At 37.2% G+C, this 16,452-nt stretch overlaps 2 protein-coding genes across 2 annotated transcripts; both read right to left on the bottom strand.

The window, feature by feature from the left end:
* Window positions 1-1,190: 1,190 nt before the first annotated feature.
* Window positions 1,191-4,823, bottom strand: gpr84 (G protein-coupled receptor 84). Its single transcript, XM_016459013.1, has 2 exons — window positions 4,640-4,823; window positions 1,191-3,263 (listed from the first exon to the last, which is right to left on the bottom strand). The coding sequence occupies exons 1-2, from the start codon at window positions 4,660-4,662 to the stop codon at window positions 2,033-2,035; spliced, it is 1,254 nt and encodes a 417-aa protein (XP_016314499.1). The 5' UTR covers window positions 4,663-4,823; the 3' UTR covers window positions 1,191-2,032.
* A 3,628-nt stretch (window positions 4,824-8,451) lies between these two features.
* Window positions 8,452-12,200, bottom strand: LOC107667370 (trypsin-like). Its single transcript, XM_016459014.1, has 8 exons — window positions 12,152-12,200; window positions 11,217-11,237; window positions 10,952-11,120; window positions 10,245-10,513; window positions 10,016-10,161; window positions 9,394-9,607; window positions 9,193-9,306; window positions 8,452-9,057 (listed from the first exon to the last, which is right to left on the bottom strand). Exons 1-8 carry the CDS (start codon window positions 12,198-12,200, stop codon window positions 9,053-9,055), a joined length of 987 nt encoding a protein of 328 aa, XP_016314500.1. The 3' UTR covers window positions 8,452-9,052.
* Window positions 12,201-16,452: the final 4,252 nt, after the last annotated feature.

Raw genomic sequence — 16,452 nt, 5'->3', positions numbered from 1 at the left:
AAGGTTCTTCCGATGTCAAAGGTTCTTTATGGAACCATTTAGACAAAAAGGTTCTTCTATGGCATCGTGAAGCACCTTTATTTTTAAGAGTGTACTCTTGAGAGTAACACTGTGATTTCTGATGACAGAAAAATGCACTTGAGTAGAAATGTGTAAGAACGGAATGCTTCCGATTTCTTGGTAAATGAAACGAGTTGTTGTGTAACAATGTGTACAGATAAATTAAATGTGTTCCTCTAACTGAATCTGTTAGGTCCCAGAGATTGGACGGTCTCTGAAATCTTTTAGAGAACAAAAAATAGGCCCAAATTAATTTTTTTTTCTTCTTTTTTTGAATTTTGAAATGAAATTCCATATCATGGTTATTTAATCACGTTATCTTTTAGATTTAGTTACCTCATGAGCACTTCTGTTTGAATTTGTAGACTTTGTTTCAAATGCATGTAACCAAGTTTTGCATTGTGTCCACTGTCAACCTTATTGTAATATGTTTTGTATCTGTTAACAAGACTTTGTAGAGTTGAAATATGAGTACAATGGTACAATATTGGTCCAATAAAACATCTAATGAGGGATAAGTCTGTCATAATGTCATTCTAAATGAAAACCAAGACACCGATCTGGCAAAACTTGTGTTAAGTTAAAACTATTTAGTTTACCAAGACCGTATCCGTTCCCTTACTCAGGGACAAAATTGGATTTGTCCCATGTTCCATTGTACACATGCCTTTTATATAGACAAACAGAATTTGGAATTGGTGTGACTTATATAATAACTAACTCTTGTGGCCATTCTGAAATCCATGAGCATGATACCCAGGATTTTTGCCTGATGATCTTAAATTTCTAAATACAATATAACCTTAGCTTTGACGTCATGATATGGCTCCTCCTTTGTTGCAATGTCAAGAATTTTTACAGACACTTGTCTGGACTTGCGAAATGCTTGGTTTTGTGTCAAGATCTACAAAAGCTGGAAGCTGACTTGAGATGGTAATATAAAAACACATAATAAAATTAAAATAGATAAAAATGGGATCTGGACAGATTCAAACCTTAATCTCCATTAGAGCCAACAAATATGCCAGAAGCAAGTTTCAATATAGTATTTTTGCTTACTACATATTTTAAGTTACTTTATTTCAAAAGGAGCAATTCAGAAAGAAATCATAATACATGTTTTCATTTTGAATCATATTTTAATTGTAGAACACTGATATGATGTGCAATATACACGTTACAGATCCACCTACATGTCAAAGAACTGCAAATAAAACTTAAAAATAAAATCATACAACTTATTTCATATTCTGGAGATCCAGCTTAAAGAGTAAATATATCAAAATGGAAACAACACAGCAAGCAAAAGAGGATTTAAGAAACTCTCGTGGTTTCCTATGTGAGGTAATAAACAGTAAGGCATGTCCTTGTTGTCTCCATCACCCAGCTGTAAACTCCCATGTTCATTTGTGCGTAAGGTTACAAAATATAATGTTCTTAATGTCATTATGAATCATTCCTTTGGTAGCACGCATAATTACTGACTATGTGCAAACAGAAAAATGAGGAAATGAAACAGAGAAAGTTTGTGCGTTTGCAGTGAAAAGCCAAAAGACACATTTTCTTTCCGATCTTTGCTAGAACTGGAAAATCCCACTGCTTGAAAAGAAATGCCTTCGGACCATAATAGTCAAAAATGAGCCAAATAAAGAAGTACAAGCTATTTGACAATATAGAAAGTGAATGGAATATAAAACAGAACATAATACATCAAATGTATATGGCATGCAGTTTTGAGTTATATTTGGTTCTATTGGTTTAATTGTGCTTTATATATGCAGCTGATGGAGATGAATAAAAATAAACCCGAGAACTGTGATGTTCTCCATAGAATGAATGGAGTGCAGCTCCATATTTCATTATACATAATATGTGAGGTCACTGAACATCTACAGCACAAGGCCACTTAAAAAGCATTAGCTTTCAGTCATATTCATTTTGAAATTACTTGGATAACATTTGTAATTATCGCTTAACTTGTTGTGAACCGACGGGTCCTCCATATCCAGGTTAATGGATGTACAGCTTTGTGTAGTAGGTCTTTGTAGGCCTGGTTAAACTGCCGGTTCATGGCTGCATACAACAAAGGGTTAATGCAACTATTTAACCAAGTGAGATTTGCACAGAACATATGAATGACCTGTGGTGCACGGTTCGCCTTATCAGAGACATTCAGCAGCAGAAATGGCGCAAAGCAGCCGACAAAACACAAGAAAACTGTAAAGCACATTCGAGTTACACGCTTAAATTCACTGTCCTCTCCTGAGCCGGCAGCTGGAGTGGTCTGGATTGTTATCGGAGATGGTTTAGAAGACGTTTCTATGTCTTTTGAGGCATCTTGAATGGAGTTTTTTGGTTCTTTTGTGGTTGTGTGGCCCTCGGATTTCTCCTCTGCTTTGTTCCTATTCTGCTCCGCTCCTGCTTCATCATTACTGATCTCACAGCTTTGAGTTGTTGAAGCTCCAGCACTGATCCCGCTGTCATCCGTCGCCGCTTCAGCTTCGGCCTGCTTGCGTTTTGATGAGCGACGACTGGGCCTGTACTTCAGAAAAGCCTTAGCGGCTACACGCACCTTACGGTAGATCAGTAAGTAGAAAAGGCCCACACAACCCAAGCCCAAGAAGAAGTACAGGAAAAGCAGCACGGTGGTGTAAGGCCGCCCTTTACTGCGGTGAAAACTGCAGGTGCACACTTGCGGGGCAAACACATAGACGGGCCAAAGTGGGGCGAAACTGGCTAGACCCAGTAGCCAGGATGAGATGAGGAGCACTGCCACTCCACGGTGGGACAGGAGCAGACGGGCGCAGCGAGAAGTGCGATGCGCAACAACCAAGTAACGGCTCATAGCGATGAGGCATAATGTTATAATGGACACGCTGTTGGACAGGAACAGAAGGAATCCAAACATCCGGCACCATGTGGCTCCGCCTCTCCAGTGCAGGTGCAGGTACGAGTCAACGCTGACCGGTTGGAGCATCGTGCAGTAAAGAAGGTCAGCGAGGGCAAGGTTTACTATGAGAACATTGAAACGTGTCCTCAGGCTGGCATCAGTAGCAAAGGCGAGGACCGTCAGAATATTCCCTATGGTTCCTACTATGGTCACAGCCGATCCCAAGAGGACGCCAAAATAACGGTAGCCCTCGACAGATGGGGACGCACAAGAAAAGGTATCATTTCTCAGAGGATCCGTGCCGTTCCACATCCTGAGAAGACACGAAACAGTAAATTCATCAAAAATCAATGTAAAGTCACGCATTTTTTGTTGTATTATTGTAAGCACACACATGCTGTCCTGTGTGCATGTTTTATTGTCTACATGTCACTTTAAGGGCTGCTGGTTTCATTTTTCTTTCTGAAACTAAATGCCACAGTTTAAGGTCACTACATACCACATCCTGTTTCCTAAAGCACCTCTGAATACCCACCCACCCAACCATAATAGAGTGAGCTATATGGACAATAAGCAATATGGACATTTCAAAAGAGTGCCTTCTCTTCTTAATACAAACCGAGACCACAAATAATTACATTTTGACCTTTTTTTTATTTTAATTTTAAAACAAGTCTTCCAGTTAGATTGTTACACCAGTAGGTGATAAGTGACAAATCTTTAATATTAAATCTTCAAAACACAACAGCTGTGACGCATGACTTAATTCTTCTCTGGCTTCGTTTGGAAAGGGGAAAATAGGTAAAATTATGTCTAAAATGTAAGTTATTCAATATTAACGATATTACAATATTGAACAATATTGTTTAGCGAACTGTTGTTTAAAAACAATATCACACTGGCTTTCACACTGGTTTAAATATCACCACGGCTGTGATTACCTGCGGCCTCATGCCCACGGCCGAATCTTCTTAGTGTGGTATTGGTTAATATCTACAGTATAAAATGTAAGTTATTCAATATTAACGATATTACAATATTGAACAATATTGTTTAGCGAACTGTTGTTTAAAAACAATATCACACTGGCTTTCACACTGGTTTAAATATCACCACGGCTGTGATTACCTGCGGCCTCGTGCCCACGGCCGAATCTTCTTAGTGTGGTATTGGTTAATATCTACAGTACATTGTATAGTTACTTATCCTATAGTTATATATCATTATTCGAGAGTAAATTGTATACATTATTCTGTCATCATTTACTCCCCCTCATGTTGTTCCAAACCTGTATGACTTCCTTTTGTGGAACACAAAAGATGATATTATGATGAACCAAACCGTTTTGGTTACCACTGACTTCCATTGAAAGGACAAAACACCTAGACATTTCTCAAAATATCTTCTTTTATGTTCCACAGAAGAAAGTAAGTCGTTTATAATGACTTTAAATGGTGACAGATTTTTCAACTATCCCTTTAAACCGTCTGTCAGCACATTTGCAAAATATAAGAATATTAACACAGGGCCATTTTATGCTGCATGTATTTGGGGGTAATATTTCCACCAGCAATTATTAATGACATGAAGTATAATATAGGCCAATAGAAAACTAACAACAACACTACAAAACTAACAACAGTTCATTAGTCAAAGAAAACAATATATAATTTCCTATCAGTGGCTTACCTTGCAACAGCTGTGGCATCCATCCACTATGGTTTCCTCCTTGGTTTTTATAGATATCCCTACTTTGTTCCCTTTTTAGCACAATTTGTCTCTGCGTTCATATGTCTCAGTTCTCTGTTTTGTCAAATAGACCCTACAGCCACGCCTCCACCGTCTCCTTTAGTCTCATAACTGGTACTGATGTTTTAACACAACACGTTATGTGTGCATGTGCTTGAGACATCTGATTAAATGTGAGGTCACTGTGAGCCAACTCTGTTGCACAATCCTGGAAGAAACTTACACAGTAATGGTATTTTGCCAATAGATATGAAAAAAGAAAGAAAAGGAAAGTCGGCCAACGTCTTGCTGTTCTTTTACTTTGCTGATTCATTTAGATTAATATTTAGATTTTTGTAACTTGTGGAAAGCAGCTTGGCTAATCAGATCAGAGAACTGGAACTACTGTATAAAGCTAAATTTAAATCATCCTTTAAATCGCTCATTGTTCTGTATGTTCATCTTTTATATAACAAGTCATAAAGGTTGAAACTGTTTAAACAATTCTAACAACCACCTTCGCTGAAACATAATTGTCAGTTTGGTTTTTAAATGAAGGTTTATGACAGCAGCCCAATATCCCTAGACAAAGAACAAAGTGTTTACACAATACACACGAAAAATATACAAGCAGTTTGGCTGATAAATAGTACTTAATCACAGCAATACTGCCAGTTTATTAGTGCATAAAGTTTCTTATACATGAATTAAGCAGATCAGTAGCAGGAGAGCCTGATATACTGAACTTAACATAAATTTAAAGTGAAGCTGCACAGAAATTAAATCTCTAAATCATGATGGCACAGCTGTATTTGCTCAAGATAAGCTCCAGATAAGCATGATTTAAAAATAAATCAGCCTAACTGATCTAAGCTAGACGCTTTTATCCAAAGTGACTTAACAGAAAAACAAAAGTAATTTATCAAAGTATGTTCTAAGAATGTTTAGCTAACATTCCAATTAAGTTATGAAAAAAAAAATTCTGAATGTTCTCTGACATCCAGTTGTTGAAATGTTTTAAATGATAGATAGATCCAGTTTTTGAAATGTTGTAAATGATAGATAGATGTTTAGTTTAGTGTTTAGTGTTTTCAATTTTTAAATTCAGTGATTCCCATTATAGTAAGAAAGTGGTGGTAGAAAGAGAAAGAGGTGGTTTTGTGCAAAAATTGACTTTTTTATGCTTGAGAAGCATGTTATTGGGCTGACATGGCAAATTTGATCACTTCACAAAGTCATGTTTTATAAGGACCTACTATTTATTGCCTATTACTTTGGACAGAAATCTAAATCTGCAATATGTTAAGCTAATTTCTTTTGTAAATCATTCATGGAGACTGCCCCACCATTATTTGGATGTGCTGTACTATTTTGTAGTGTTATTTGCTGTGTTATTATTTGTGTTATTATTGAGTTCAGCTTTACCTGCCTCTAATAGTCATATAACAATAGAAACTCAACCATCGCCTGCTCAACCGTTACGGAATATTCCTTCATATCAATACAGTACTGTGTATTTTTTAATGATGTTTTTAGAGTGTATATTTTATTTCACTGTTGTTATTGTCACGGTTTACAGTGCAGGCGCAAAATGAGTGTTATAAAGCAGATACGTATATTTGGCAGTAGTAACTTTTCTGTATTCATGGTAAACCTGCTGAAATTGTTTAGGCTATCCAAGACATATTTACATCTCATGGTCTAAAACGTATTTATATCATGGATATTGAGTCGAATTTGCAAATAAGTTGGTCTAGGCAAGTTTTTGTGTTATATAGAAACAGCACTCTCTTCCACTTTCAATACCCACAACTGAGGTGCCCTTGAGCAAAGCACCGAACCCCCCTGGGTGCCGCAGCAAAAATGGCTGCCCGCTGCTCCAGGTGTGTGTTCACGGTGTGTATGTGTGTCTTCACTCCTCACTGCTGTGTGTGCACACTTCCATAGGTTAAATGCAGAGCACAAATTCTGAGTATGGGTTGGCCACATGTGCGTTATGTTTTAGCTTTAATGTAACTTATATATTAGCTTAAATGGATCACGGTCTAAAACGTATTTATATCATGGATATTGAGTCGAATTTGCAAATAAGTTGGTCTAGGCAAGTTTTTGTGTTATATAGAAACAGCACTCTCTTCCACTTTCAATACCCACAACTGAGGTGCCCTTGAGCAAAGCACCGAACCCCCCTGGGTGCCGCAGCAAAAATGGCTGCCCGCTGCTCCAGGTGTGTGTTCACGGTGTGTATGTGTGTCTTCACTCCTCACTGCTGTGTGTGCACACTTCCATAGGTTAAATGCAGAGCACAAATTCTGAGTATGGGTTGGCCACATGTGCGTCACGTTACTTTTAGCTTTAATGTAACTTATATATTAGCTTAAATGGATCACTTCACATAGCCTATAGCTAGGATTCTCTGCGTTACGTCATCACCCCCTTTCATAGGCTACTTCAGACGCCCCTCTTCAGTGCTGCACAGTGCCGACTCTGACCAGACTTTATGCTGAAGTCCTGCCGCATAGACTATCACTGTCTTTAGCCCTATTCCGACGGTGATTGTTTCTCATGTGGACGTCTGTAAAAATAAATGTACATGGCACCTCAGTGATAAAAATGCCTACAAATAGTCTTGTATAATAATAATAATAATAATAGCTATTATTATTATTATTATTTTAATTTATAGGCTAAATAAATGAGTGCGCTTAAGACATTTAAGAAATGTCTTAAATGTTTATTTTAAGAAAAAAAATGTTTGTCATAAAATAATTCATGAATGCTTTATTTTTAAATTACAAAATCTGAGCACACGGATTGGAAATTCGTGAGTTTATTAATCCGTGGGCACGATTTGTTAAACCGAGGGAACAGTTTAAGAATTCGTGAGTACGGTTAATAAACTGAGGGGACGGATTGCAAAACCGTCGCCCCGGATTGTTTTTTTTTTCTCCTACAGGTGACTTCCCGGGCTCCGTAGGATTCGGATTCGGGGGTAAAAAAAAAAAAAAGGAAAATAATTCGGCTGGGGATGTTTACGCGGGTGGTGAAAGAACAATACTGTAATAAAATCACCGACTAACCCTGTAAATGTTACAAATAGTTTACGTCCCCATTTGAAACAATCAAAGTCCCTATATGGTCTTTGGAAACAATTACCGTCCGAATCGGGTTTAGCGTCAGTGAAGTGTATGGTTTATGCTACGCAGTACGCACTCGTTTCACCTGTGCCTCTCGCCCTCTGCTGGAGAGATTTATCACAGGAAAAAACATAAAAAAAACAAACAGACCGTGTTTTGAAGTATTAAACTATTCTGATAAAAGCCATGGCATATCATTACACTTAGGCCTACATTAGGTACATAATACAAAAACTAAATATGGTCAAGAATTGTGTGATAAAAATAAAGCTAAACTTAAAGAAATCACAATTTATTCGTCAGCAGAAACAATACACCTTTTCCGCAAGCAATTAACCACCCCACACTCTTAATTTAACCTATGCACTTACGCACACAATTGTTTGTTTTGCTATCTTAGTGAGGACATTGCATAGACTTCCACTTATTTCCTATCAGGTTAATTATATTTTCTATCACCTAACCCAACCACTACATCAAAACATCTTTTGGCTGATTCATAAACCTTTGTAACTAGTGCGGACCAGTCAAATATTCTCACTAGTGGGTTGTCAAAGTATTTCACAATATAAGTGAGGACATTTGGCCCTCACAAGTATAGTTAAACCAGTACACACACACACACAAAATCTCCTCTCTACCTTTCAAACTCTCTTCTCTAGCTGGTTTTCCTAATCTAGTTGTCTAATAAATCTGTCAGTGAGTACTACAACATTGTTGGTTCTTTGATGAATTTCTTTGTTCCTCTTTTGTAAGTTGCTTTGGATAGAATCTGCTAAATGCGTAAATTTAAATGTGACCACAAAGAAAGACATCAGTTTAATATTTCAAGTAATTATGTTATACATAACATTTTTAAGAAATGTGCAAATGCTAAATGGAAAAAAAATAAATTAAAAAAGTTGCCCGTGCCTACACTTAATATTGTTGGTTGCATGCTAGAACTAGAAAGAGAAAAACAAAGGAGACAGGGATTCTACTAATGGAGTGAGGTAAGTGCTGCTGTTAAACAAATGTTGAACATAATATGCATTTACACCCCTGAGTGAAGTCAGTGCAGCAGTTCTTTGACTGCGTTTGCATTGGTGCTCGTTTCTGACTGTGCAACTCATCCAAAACAGTACTGAAGTAAAATCTCCTCGCAGAACAAGCAGATGAAGATAATCTGATTGATATCTGTGCAAGTGACGTGATTATAAACCTGTGATCAAATAATTCCATGGAATTATGACACACCTCACACTGCAGAGACACAATAACAAAAATATAAGTCATGAGACACTGTCTTTATATATTCATTAACAATCACCTTGAGACTAGTCAATTAAAGGTGTGAATGTGTTTCTTTGTTTATTACCAAAATGAATGTGGACTTACTGGTACAACGCTGTCTGTAATCTTTGCAGCAGTTTAAAATGCAGTTAGTATTGCAGTTGCAGCGGAAGTGACTGTTGTACTTCTCATTGCATCTCCCCCTACAGGAGGTTGAGGCTGCACACACAAACCAGCATTAGTCAAACAAGTATCCTCTGTTAATTGGGTATAAACTGTGTGTAGGTGTCTGAGAGAGAGTTTTACTTAGGCTGGCAGAGGAGCATGAGTTTGGAGGGCTGAAGGTGACAAATCCCGGCAGGTTCTGTCCAATGTTGTTTGTGATCCAACTCTGATATCGAGACACGCTGGTGTAAACTCCAGGAGAGTTGGGATCGGCACAGCCATAACCCCAGCTGGTGATACCAGACTGAACCCACACTGTACACTGCTGACTCACCATCGGACCACCAGAATCCCCCTATAGAGAGGAACAAGATGAAAGAGAAAGGAGATGTATAAATAATAAATATCAAATAAATATTTATTGCATTATTTTAGTGTTACCTTAATGGTTTTTCGTATTTCACCTGAGGTTTCTTGGTGGTTGTCAGTGTGTGATAAAGGTACAAAAAATGTTTAGTTCTTCAGTAGGTTGAATATATCAGTTAATGTTTATTTATTTATTAATTATAAGTTTAGTTCCATTCATAAAAACTAAAATGTTGCTACCATATTTTTTTACAGTAATGTTCTGGGCTGGCAACCATTGCTGAAATCATAATTTTTTTTTTTTTGTAACGTGTATGTTTATACTATGGAGCTACTTAATTTTAAGCATTTATCTTAAATAGACAATATGAATGCAAAAAAAATAGAATTGTTGTACCTGGCAGGTGTCTTTGCCTCCCTGTGTTAAACCAGCACACATCATGTTGCTGGTAACAGATCCAGAATCCAGCAGAGTATTACATTGAACATTGTCCACCACTGGAACCATAGTCTCCTGCAGAATCCCAGGAGAAGGTAGGCTCACTGAACCCCAAAAACACAACAATTAATTAGTGATTTTTGGAGTAAATGCATATATGAATTAATGGGTTTGCATGTGTTTGTACCTCCAGATTGAACATCTCCCCAGCCTGTGATCCAGCTGCTGGTGCCAGAAGGGAAGACGCTGTTCTGGGCCGCCAGACACACGGGTCTAATGTAGTTATTGAAGGTGACCGCGGAGGACAGCCGGAGCAGAGCGATGTCATTGTCATGTGTGAAGCTGTTGTAAGAGGAGTGGGTGATTATCGTTCTCACGTTTCTACTGATTTCATTGGCATTGACTCCCTGCTGTGTCCTCCTTCCCAAATACACACGCAGACTGGATGTGCTGACACTAAATACAGTCAGAGAATGTTAACGTGAGAAAGAAATAGAAAAGAAGGAAATAGAAAAAAATTATAATTAAGTACTTTTTAAAAAATTTGTAATAGTCTCAAGTCTCAAGTCTGCTTTATTGTCAATTCTTCCACATGGTGTTAAAACAGTCTTGAAGAGCCTCTGACTCAGCCACACTTGTATCTGTTTGTGAACTGGTTTGGTGACTTTAACGAGTGGTCTGTATGCAGGCATTAGCATGACAGTGATGTGGTCTGAAACCTAAAAAATGTGGAATTGAAACCTAAATGTCTTTGAATGCCAAAGGTTTTCACATTGGATTCAGATGTCAAACAAAACAAAATATCTGAAGACATCATGATAACACTTTCCTTCTTTCAGTCTTTTTACCCGTTAAAACAAAACAGGTGCATATGTGTGTTTAGGAGAATCTTACCCAGGTAAACAGTGAGCTGCTGTCAGCACCCATTCATTGTTGATGAGGGAGCCTCCGCAAAAGTGACCTCCATAAAGAGGGCTGTGCAGACTGACCTGCCACGGCCACGACCCATCAGGTGCGTTCACACCACCAACAATACGGGTGTTTAGAGAAGCCTGTCCACAAACTATGAGAAAGAGAGATTGTTCACATATTGTAAGTATTTCTATATTTCTACTATTTGACTTGATGTTGACGTCTGAAGAATGAGAGGAGCTCTTACCATTCAACTGAGAATGTGAACCTGCAAGGGCAGAAATAAAGTGCACATTAGAACAATTTCATTTTCATGTTTCCCTTAATAATGACCCTGCCATAGATCACTGCACTGCAATGGTAGATTTGTTATACCATTAACTTGTGAGACCGAACATGCAGAAAACATTTCTGGGCAAACCGGTTTAATTACACATAATAAGCAAAACTAGCAGCCTTCTTTCCCCAAACCATTCAACTAATGGCATTTGCCCCATGTCCTGCAAGTACATTCCACATGCCCAGCAGGTGTGGCTCATAATGTAAAACATTTATAGGCTTCTGTACCCGTAACAAAGAAAGAATGATTTATTAAAGAAAAAAGAATGTGACCTGGAAAGAGATTTTACATAGATTATCTCACAGGATCATTACAATTCAGAAACCTGTATATTATGTAAGAATAGTTCTTGTGAACCTGGATGTACACTTTATTTATTTTAGTAGTGTTTTTCAATCTGTACAAGCTCAGTTAACACGTTTGTTGGTGGGCATAACTTGTATTTACACTAACAGTCAAGTGTTTGTACGTTTTTTTTTTTAAGTCTCTTTATGCTCTTGTGCTTCTGCCTTCTGAAGGATCATGTGACACCAGAGACTGGAGTACTGGCTGCTGAAAATTCAGCTTTTCCATGATTCCATGATTAAATTACATTGCAAAATATATATAAATATAAAACTAAATTTGTAATCATATTTTACGATTAAATATCAGTCATATGAATCAACATACAGTATGATACCAAATTGCAAGTTTCATGTTAATGCATCATTATTTTAACATAGCCCTTAGACTGCTCTTATGCCCTCTGCCACAAAGAAAGCAAAAATATATTCTCTCTTTTTCTATATGTCTTTGTTCACGCATATCCTCACTTTAATAGGTGTACCATGAGACCTTACCTTTGGCACACATGAGCAAGGTCAACATGACGCATGTTAATCTCCACATCTTCACACAGTCCTTCTGTTCGCTAGCAGAATGGATGCTGGTGGTAATCTAGTTCCCTGTGACTTTTAAAATCCCTTTTGTGTAGTTCTATAAGCTTCTCGAGTTGCTCTTCTCGTTTGTCACTCACCTGCCCACTTATTTTCTCTTAATGCTCCTCCTCCATTTTTGTCATCTTTCATTCTTCACATTTTTTTAGTATGCAAAGCTGTCAAGCACATATCCACTTTGCTGAGAACATTTTTCACAATTTGTGATTATTGTTATATAGGCATTGTTAATTAATTTCAGGTGTATTTGTGCAGACATGCAAACATCTATGAGGTCGTTGTCAGAAAAGTCACAGAGACATTTTTTGTAATATAGTAAACTTATATATTTCTACTCCTTTGATATTATTTTGTATTTGGTAATTTTGTTTAGAAGAATTTCAAACCAGCCCAACAAGTAAATTTACAAAGAAAAGAAAAAGAAAGAAAAATGGAATGGCATGTGAAATTTAAACTTAGATGTCTTTGAATCCCTAGTAAAAAAGGAATATATTTAAAATACATTTATTTCATACTAAGTATAGTTCAAATATATTAACATATTTACTGATGTATCGCTCGAGACTTAATGATATAAAAGTTATAATTAAACTTTATTTGGAATACAAAGCTGAGCTCATGTGTGCTTGCGGAGGAATGTAGACACTGACGAGAATGACCGAGTGAAACTCCCGCGGCGAATAGAATGGTTTACAGTTAATGAAAAGCGCTTCTAGATCGGATACAGGAAAAACTAACAAAAACAGTACAAACACTGGAGAGCCAAACACTGAGGCTGCCGTCTGCGGCGCCATCGCATTTACATTACATTTATATTAAGCTTAAATGTGTTTTAATGTCACTACTGATGAGGATTGTATGATCTTTATGTCTTTATGTTGGTCTTTAAATGCAAGATATTTAAAGTGTACCTGAAGTATACTTGCAATAGTTCCCACTTTAGCACAATCAAATATAATTCAGTATATCTTTAGTTGCACTTCAGCACTACTTCCACACAATTAAAGTGCATTAAGTACAAAATTAGTTGTTCCAATTTAGCAGACTTTAAGTATACCAGATTAGTATACTAAACGTACAATTGCCTGGTATTTTTATTAAGTACATAAAAGTGTAAATGTATTTGTAGTATACTTAGCATGAAATAAATGTATTTCAAATACATTTCAGTATATTTATTTTTTGCTAGGGATGTCAAAAGGTTTTCGCATTGCATTTGGATTCAAGCATTAAAAATATATTAAGACATGACAACACTTTTTTTTGTCTTTTTTCTTTTAGTCTGCCAGTCTTCTTTCCTGCTTGCTTTATTTCTTGTATAAAGGACACATGAATAAAGGGGAAAAAAGTCATGACAATACCCTTTACACACAAAGACACAGTCAATGGACCGTAGAGATAATGATTTGGTAACTTATTGTCACATGGCAGCCACAATTACTCATCATAAAAGCCATTTAGGTGAGTCAGTGTGTGTTGATTTTTTATTTTTATTTTTTTTTACATTTTAGGAGTTTTACCTGGAGAAGAGATGCAGAAAAATGAAAGACCAAACAACAGTTGGCTTCTATACTGCGGACCTTATTTATAATAATAAGATAATTGACGTCAGCCAAAGATGAAAATTAAGCTGTAAAATTTGCAATGTTTCTTCAGCATAGGAACAACAATTGTGTGCTTAAGAATATTTGTGTTAGATTTATATTGTTCTTATGTTTGGCCTTTACAATGTCTAGGATCTCTTTGAGGTTTTTTTGTGATTGTTTAGTGGCTGTGTAGACGTGATCAGTCTGGCTCTCAGGTTCTGCTCCACTTCTCTCACCTCTAACAAATAACAAATTATGACGTTGCAACATCACAGATCTCAAGATCCGGCAGAATAAAGAATACAGAATCCTGAAAGCTGGTCTTAAAATACGCCTTTTTTCAGCCTAACATCCAATTGTCTTTACATTTGCTCATTAATCAGGGATCAGGTGTCAGAGCCGACTGGAACACTAAATATAGGACACATCAAACAGAGAATTACTTGTTTGTGAATCAGATCAACTTTTAAGTTCTTTGTTCAAGGGCACAAGGACAAACAGGAATTTAAACAATGACTTTACAGTCTTTTTGGCCTAATATAGGTTATTATGTGATATCTCTGGTGTCCTATATGAGCTGAGTAGGCATAAACTACAATAAAATATAAGTGTGTCCATGGTCGTCGCTAGGCCATTTTTAGGGGGGCTATAGCAAACAGTAAAATGTTGTGTGTGTACAGTAAACAGGTGTGTGGGAGATCATGAAGATTTGTATGTGGCTTATTCAGTTATAAGTTATACCGATCTATGCGATACAGTGGAATACTTTTTGGTATATAGCCAGTGTAGTTTAGTGTATACCACCCCTATTAGTCAAACTTTTTTTATTATTATTTTATATATATAAATATATTATAGCCTACCCTCATTGGGGGCTGAGCCCCCCTAAAATTAAAATCCTAGAATCGCCCCTGAGTGTGTCCATGATATCACATAATAACGTAACATCCTGAGATTATAATTTTTAGCCAATAAAAGCCTTTAAAACTTATGATATGCTTATTGTTTTTCAGTATACCATAGAAACCAAATACTGAAGCAGCAAACTTTGCAAAACACAAAATCTGTCACTGCCAAAATTTTTGGCCATGACTGTACGTTACTGCAAGCAGTTCAGTCAAATGTTGGATTCACTCTTGATCTTTCATTCAAAATAAAAAAATAAAAAATCTAACCTTTAATTAAAGTAAAAAAAAAGTGAAAGTGGGGGAAAATCACATTATGAAATAAACATTTTTCTCAAATACAGTAAGAGGACGTGTGTCTATATCGTCCTAATGCACGGCGAGGAGGAGAGTTTGAGTCGCCAAAGACTCCAAGGATGACAAGCTGGAGAACTGCAGAAAATAGTTGAGTCTTGGGGTCAGAAAGCCTAAAAAAAAAAAATGTTGTTTTGGTGGGTTTCAAGAAAAAAGAAAACGCTCTCATCCAAAAACAAACTCCAGCATATTTATTTGCTAGACACGACTGGAACTTTAAACGGGACTGGGTTCAATGGTCAGATGAAACTAAAAAAATTAGCTTTTTAGCAGCAAACACTCAAGATGGGTTTGGTGCACACAGGGATAAAAAAGTACCCCATGTGTACAATGAAATATACTGCTGGATATTTAATGTTGTGAGCCTATTTTTCTGCTGGATATCTTGTTCAGATAGATGGCATAATGGATTCTATAAAATACCAATGGATAAAACATTTAAAACTGACTGTCCATGCTAGAAATCTTATAATGGGTCATGGTTGGATCTTCCACCAGGACAATGATCCACAAACAAACATCAAAATCAAAACAAAAATGGGTCACTGAGAACAAAACCAAGCTTCTGCCCTGCAGGCCAACCCAGTTCCCTGAGCTGAACCCTATAGAAAATGAGTGTGGTGAACTGAAGAGGAGAAGCATCAACATGCAGCTGGAAATCTGAAGGCTCTGGAGCAGGGGTGTCCAAACTGCGGCCCGTGGATGAATTTTAAGCGGCCCGCAGCTGTCTTAAATAGTATATTATATATGGCCCGCCAAGCATAATTTACAAAATAGGCCTATGCAGTTTCACAATGTGAACACAAGATGGCAGCACTAAATTTTAGACCAGCTGTAGCAGTAAACCGCGAGTGATAACAATTTGATAACTCATATGCTCGCTCATTTCTTTAGTGTTCCTAAACGTGTCAAAAGCGGAAGAGCGCGACTCGTTTGAGCTGCGCTGCACGGACCGTTTTTAGCTCTGCCTAAAGACAGCGCAGCGCGAGCTCAGAACAAATGCGTTTACTCGCTGACTGATCTCGATCACGAGACCACTAAACAGCGCTGTGAGAAGCGTTTGAGTTTGGAGCAGAGGTTACACCACAGATGTCAAAGGCAGATAAAACAGCGCTGACATTCTCAGCAACACTAACGCGGAAAATAGGAGAAACATTGTGCGACAACAATGCAGTAAGAATACTTTTCAATCCACAAATCACCAACATTTTGATTTACTGTAGTAACACAGTAACTGTGGTATTGTGGCAGAAATGTTGCATATTTATACAGAATCTTCTTATATAATTAATGTAGACATATAGGCAGAGGCGGACAAAGTACTCAACTCCATTACTTGAGTGAAAGTACAGATACTGCT

Source organism: Sinocyclocheilus anshuiensis, unplaced genomic scaffold (genome assembly GCF_001515605.1).
Source record: "Sinocyclocheilus anshuiensis isolate Anshui unplaced genomic scaffold, SAMN03320099.WGS_v1.1 scaffold964, whole genome shotgun sequence".
Lineage (NCBI taxonomy): Eukaryota > Metazoa > Chordata > Actinopteri > Cypriniformes > Cyprinidae > Sinocyclocheilus > Sinocyclocheilus anshuiensis.
This window is presented reverse-complemented; position numbering and strand designations above follow the sequence as displayed.

What these genes read in the sequence shown, in the direction of transcription:
- gpr84 (XM_016459013.1), bottom strand. Translation starts at nt 4,662, where the DNA reads ATGGATGCCACAGCTGTTGCAAG. An exon ending in GATGCCACAGCTGTTGCAAG is followed by an intron (nt 3,264 to 4,639) that starts GTAAGCCACTGA and finishes GTGTCTTCTCAG; the next exon opens with GATGTGGAACGGCACGGATC.
- LOC107667370 (XM_016459014.1), bottom strand. Translation starts at nt 12,200, where the DNA reads ATGTGGAGATTAACATGCGTCATGTTGACCTTGCTCATGTGTGCCAAA. An exon ending in TTCACATTCTCAGTTGAATG is followed by an intron (nt 11,121 to 11,216) that starts GTAAGAGCTCCT and finishes TCTTTCTCATAG; the next exon opens with TTTGTGGACAGGCTTCTCTA. An exon ending in GCAGCTCACTGTTTACCTGG is followed by an intron (nt 10,514 to 10,951) that starts GTAAGATTCTCC and finishes GACTGTATTTAG; the next exon opens with TGTCAGCACATCCAGTCTGC.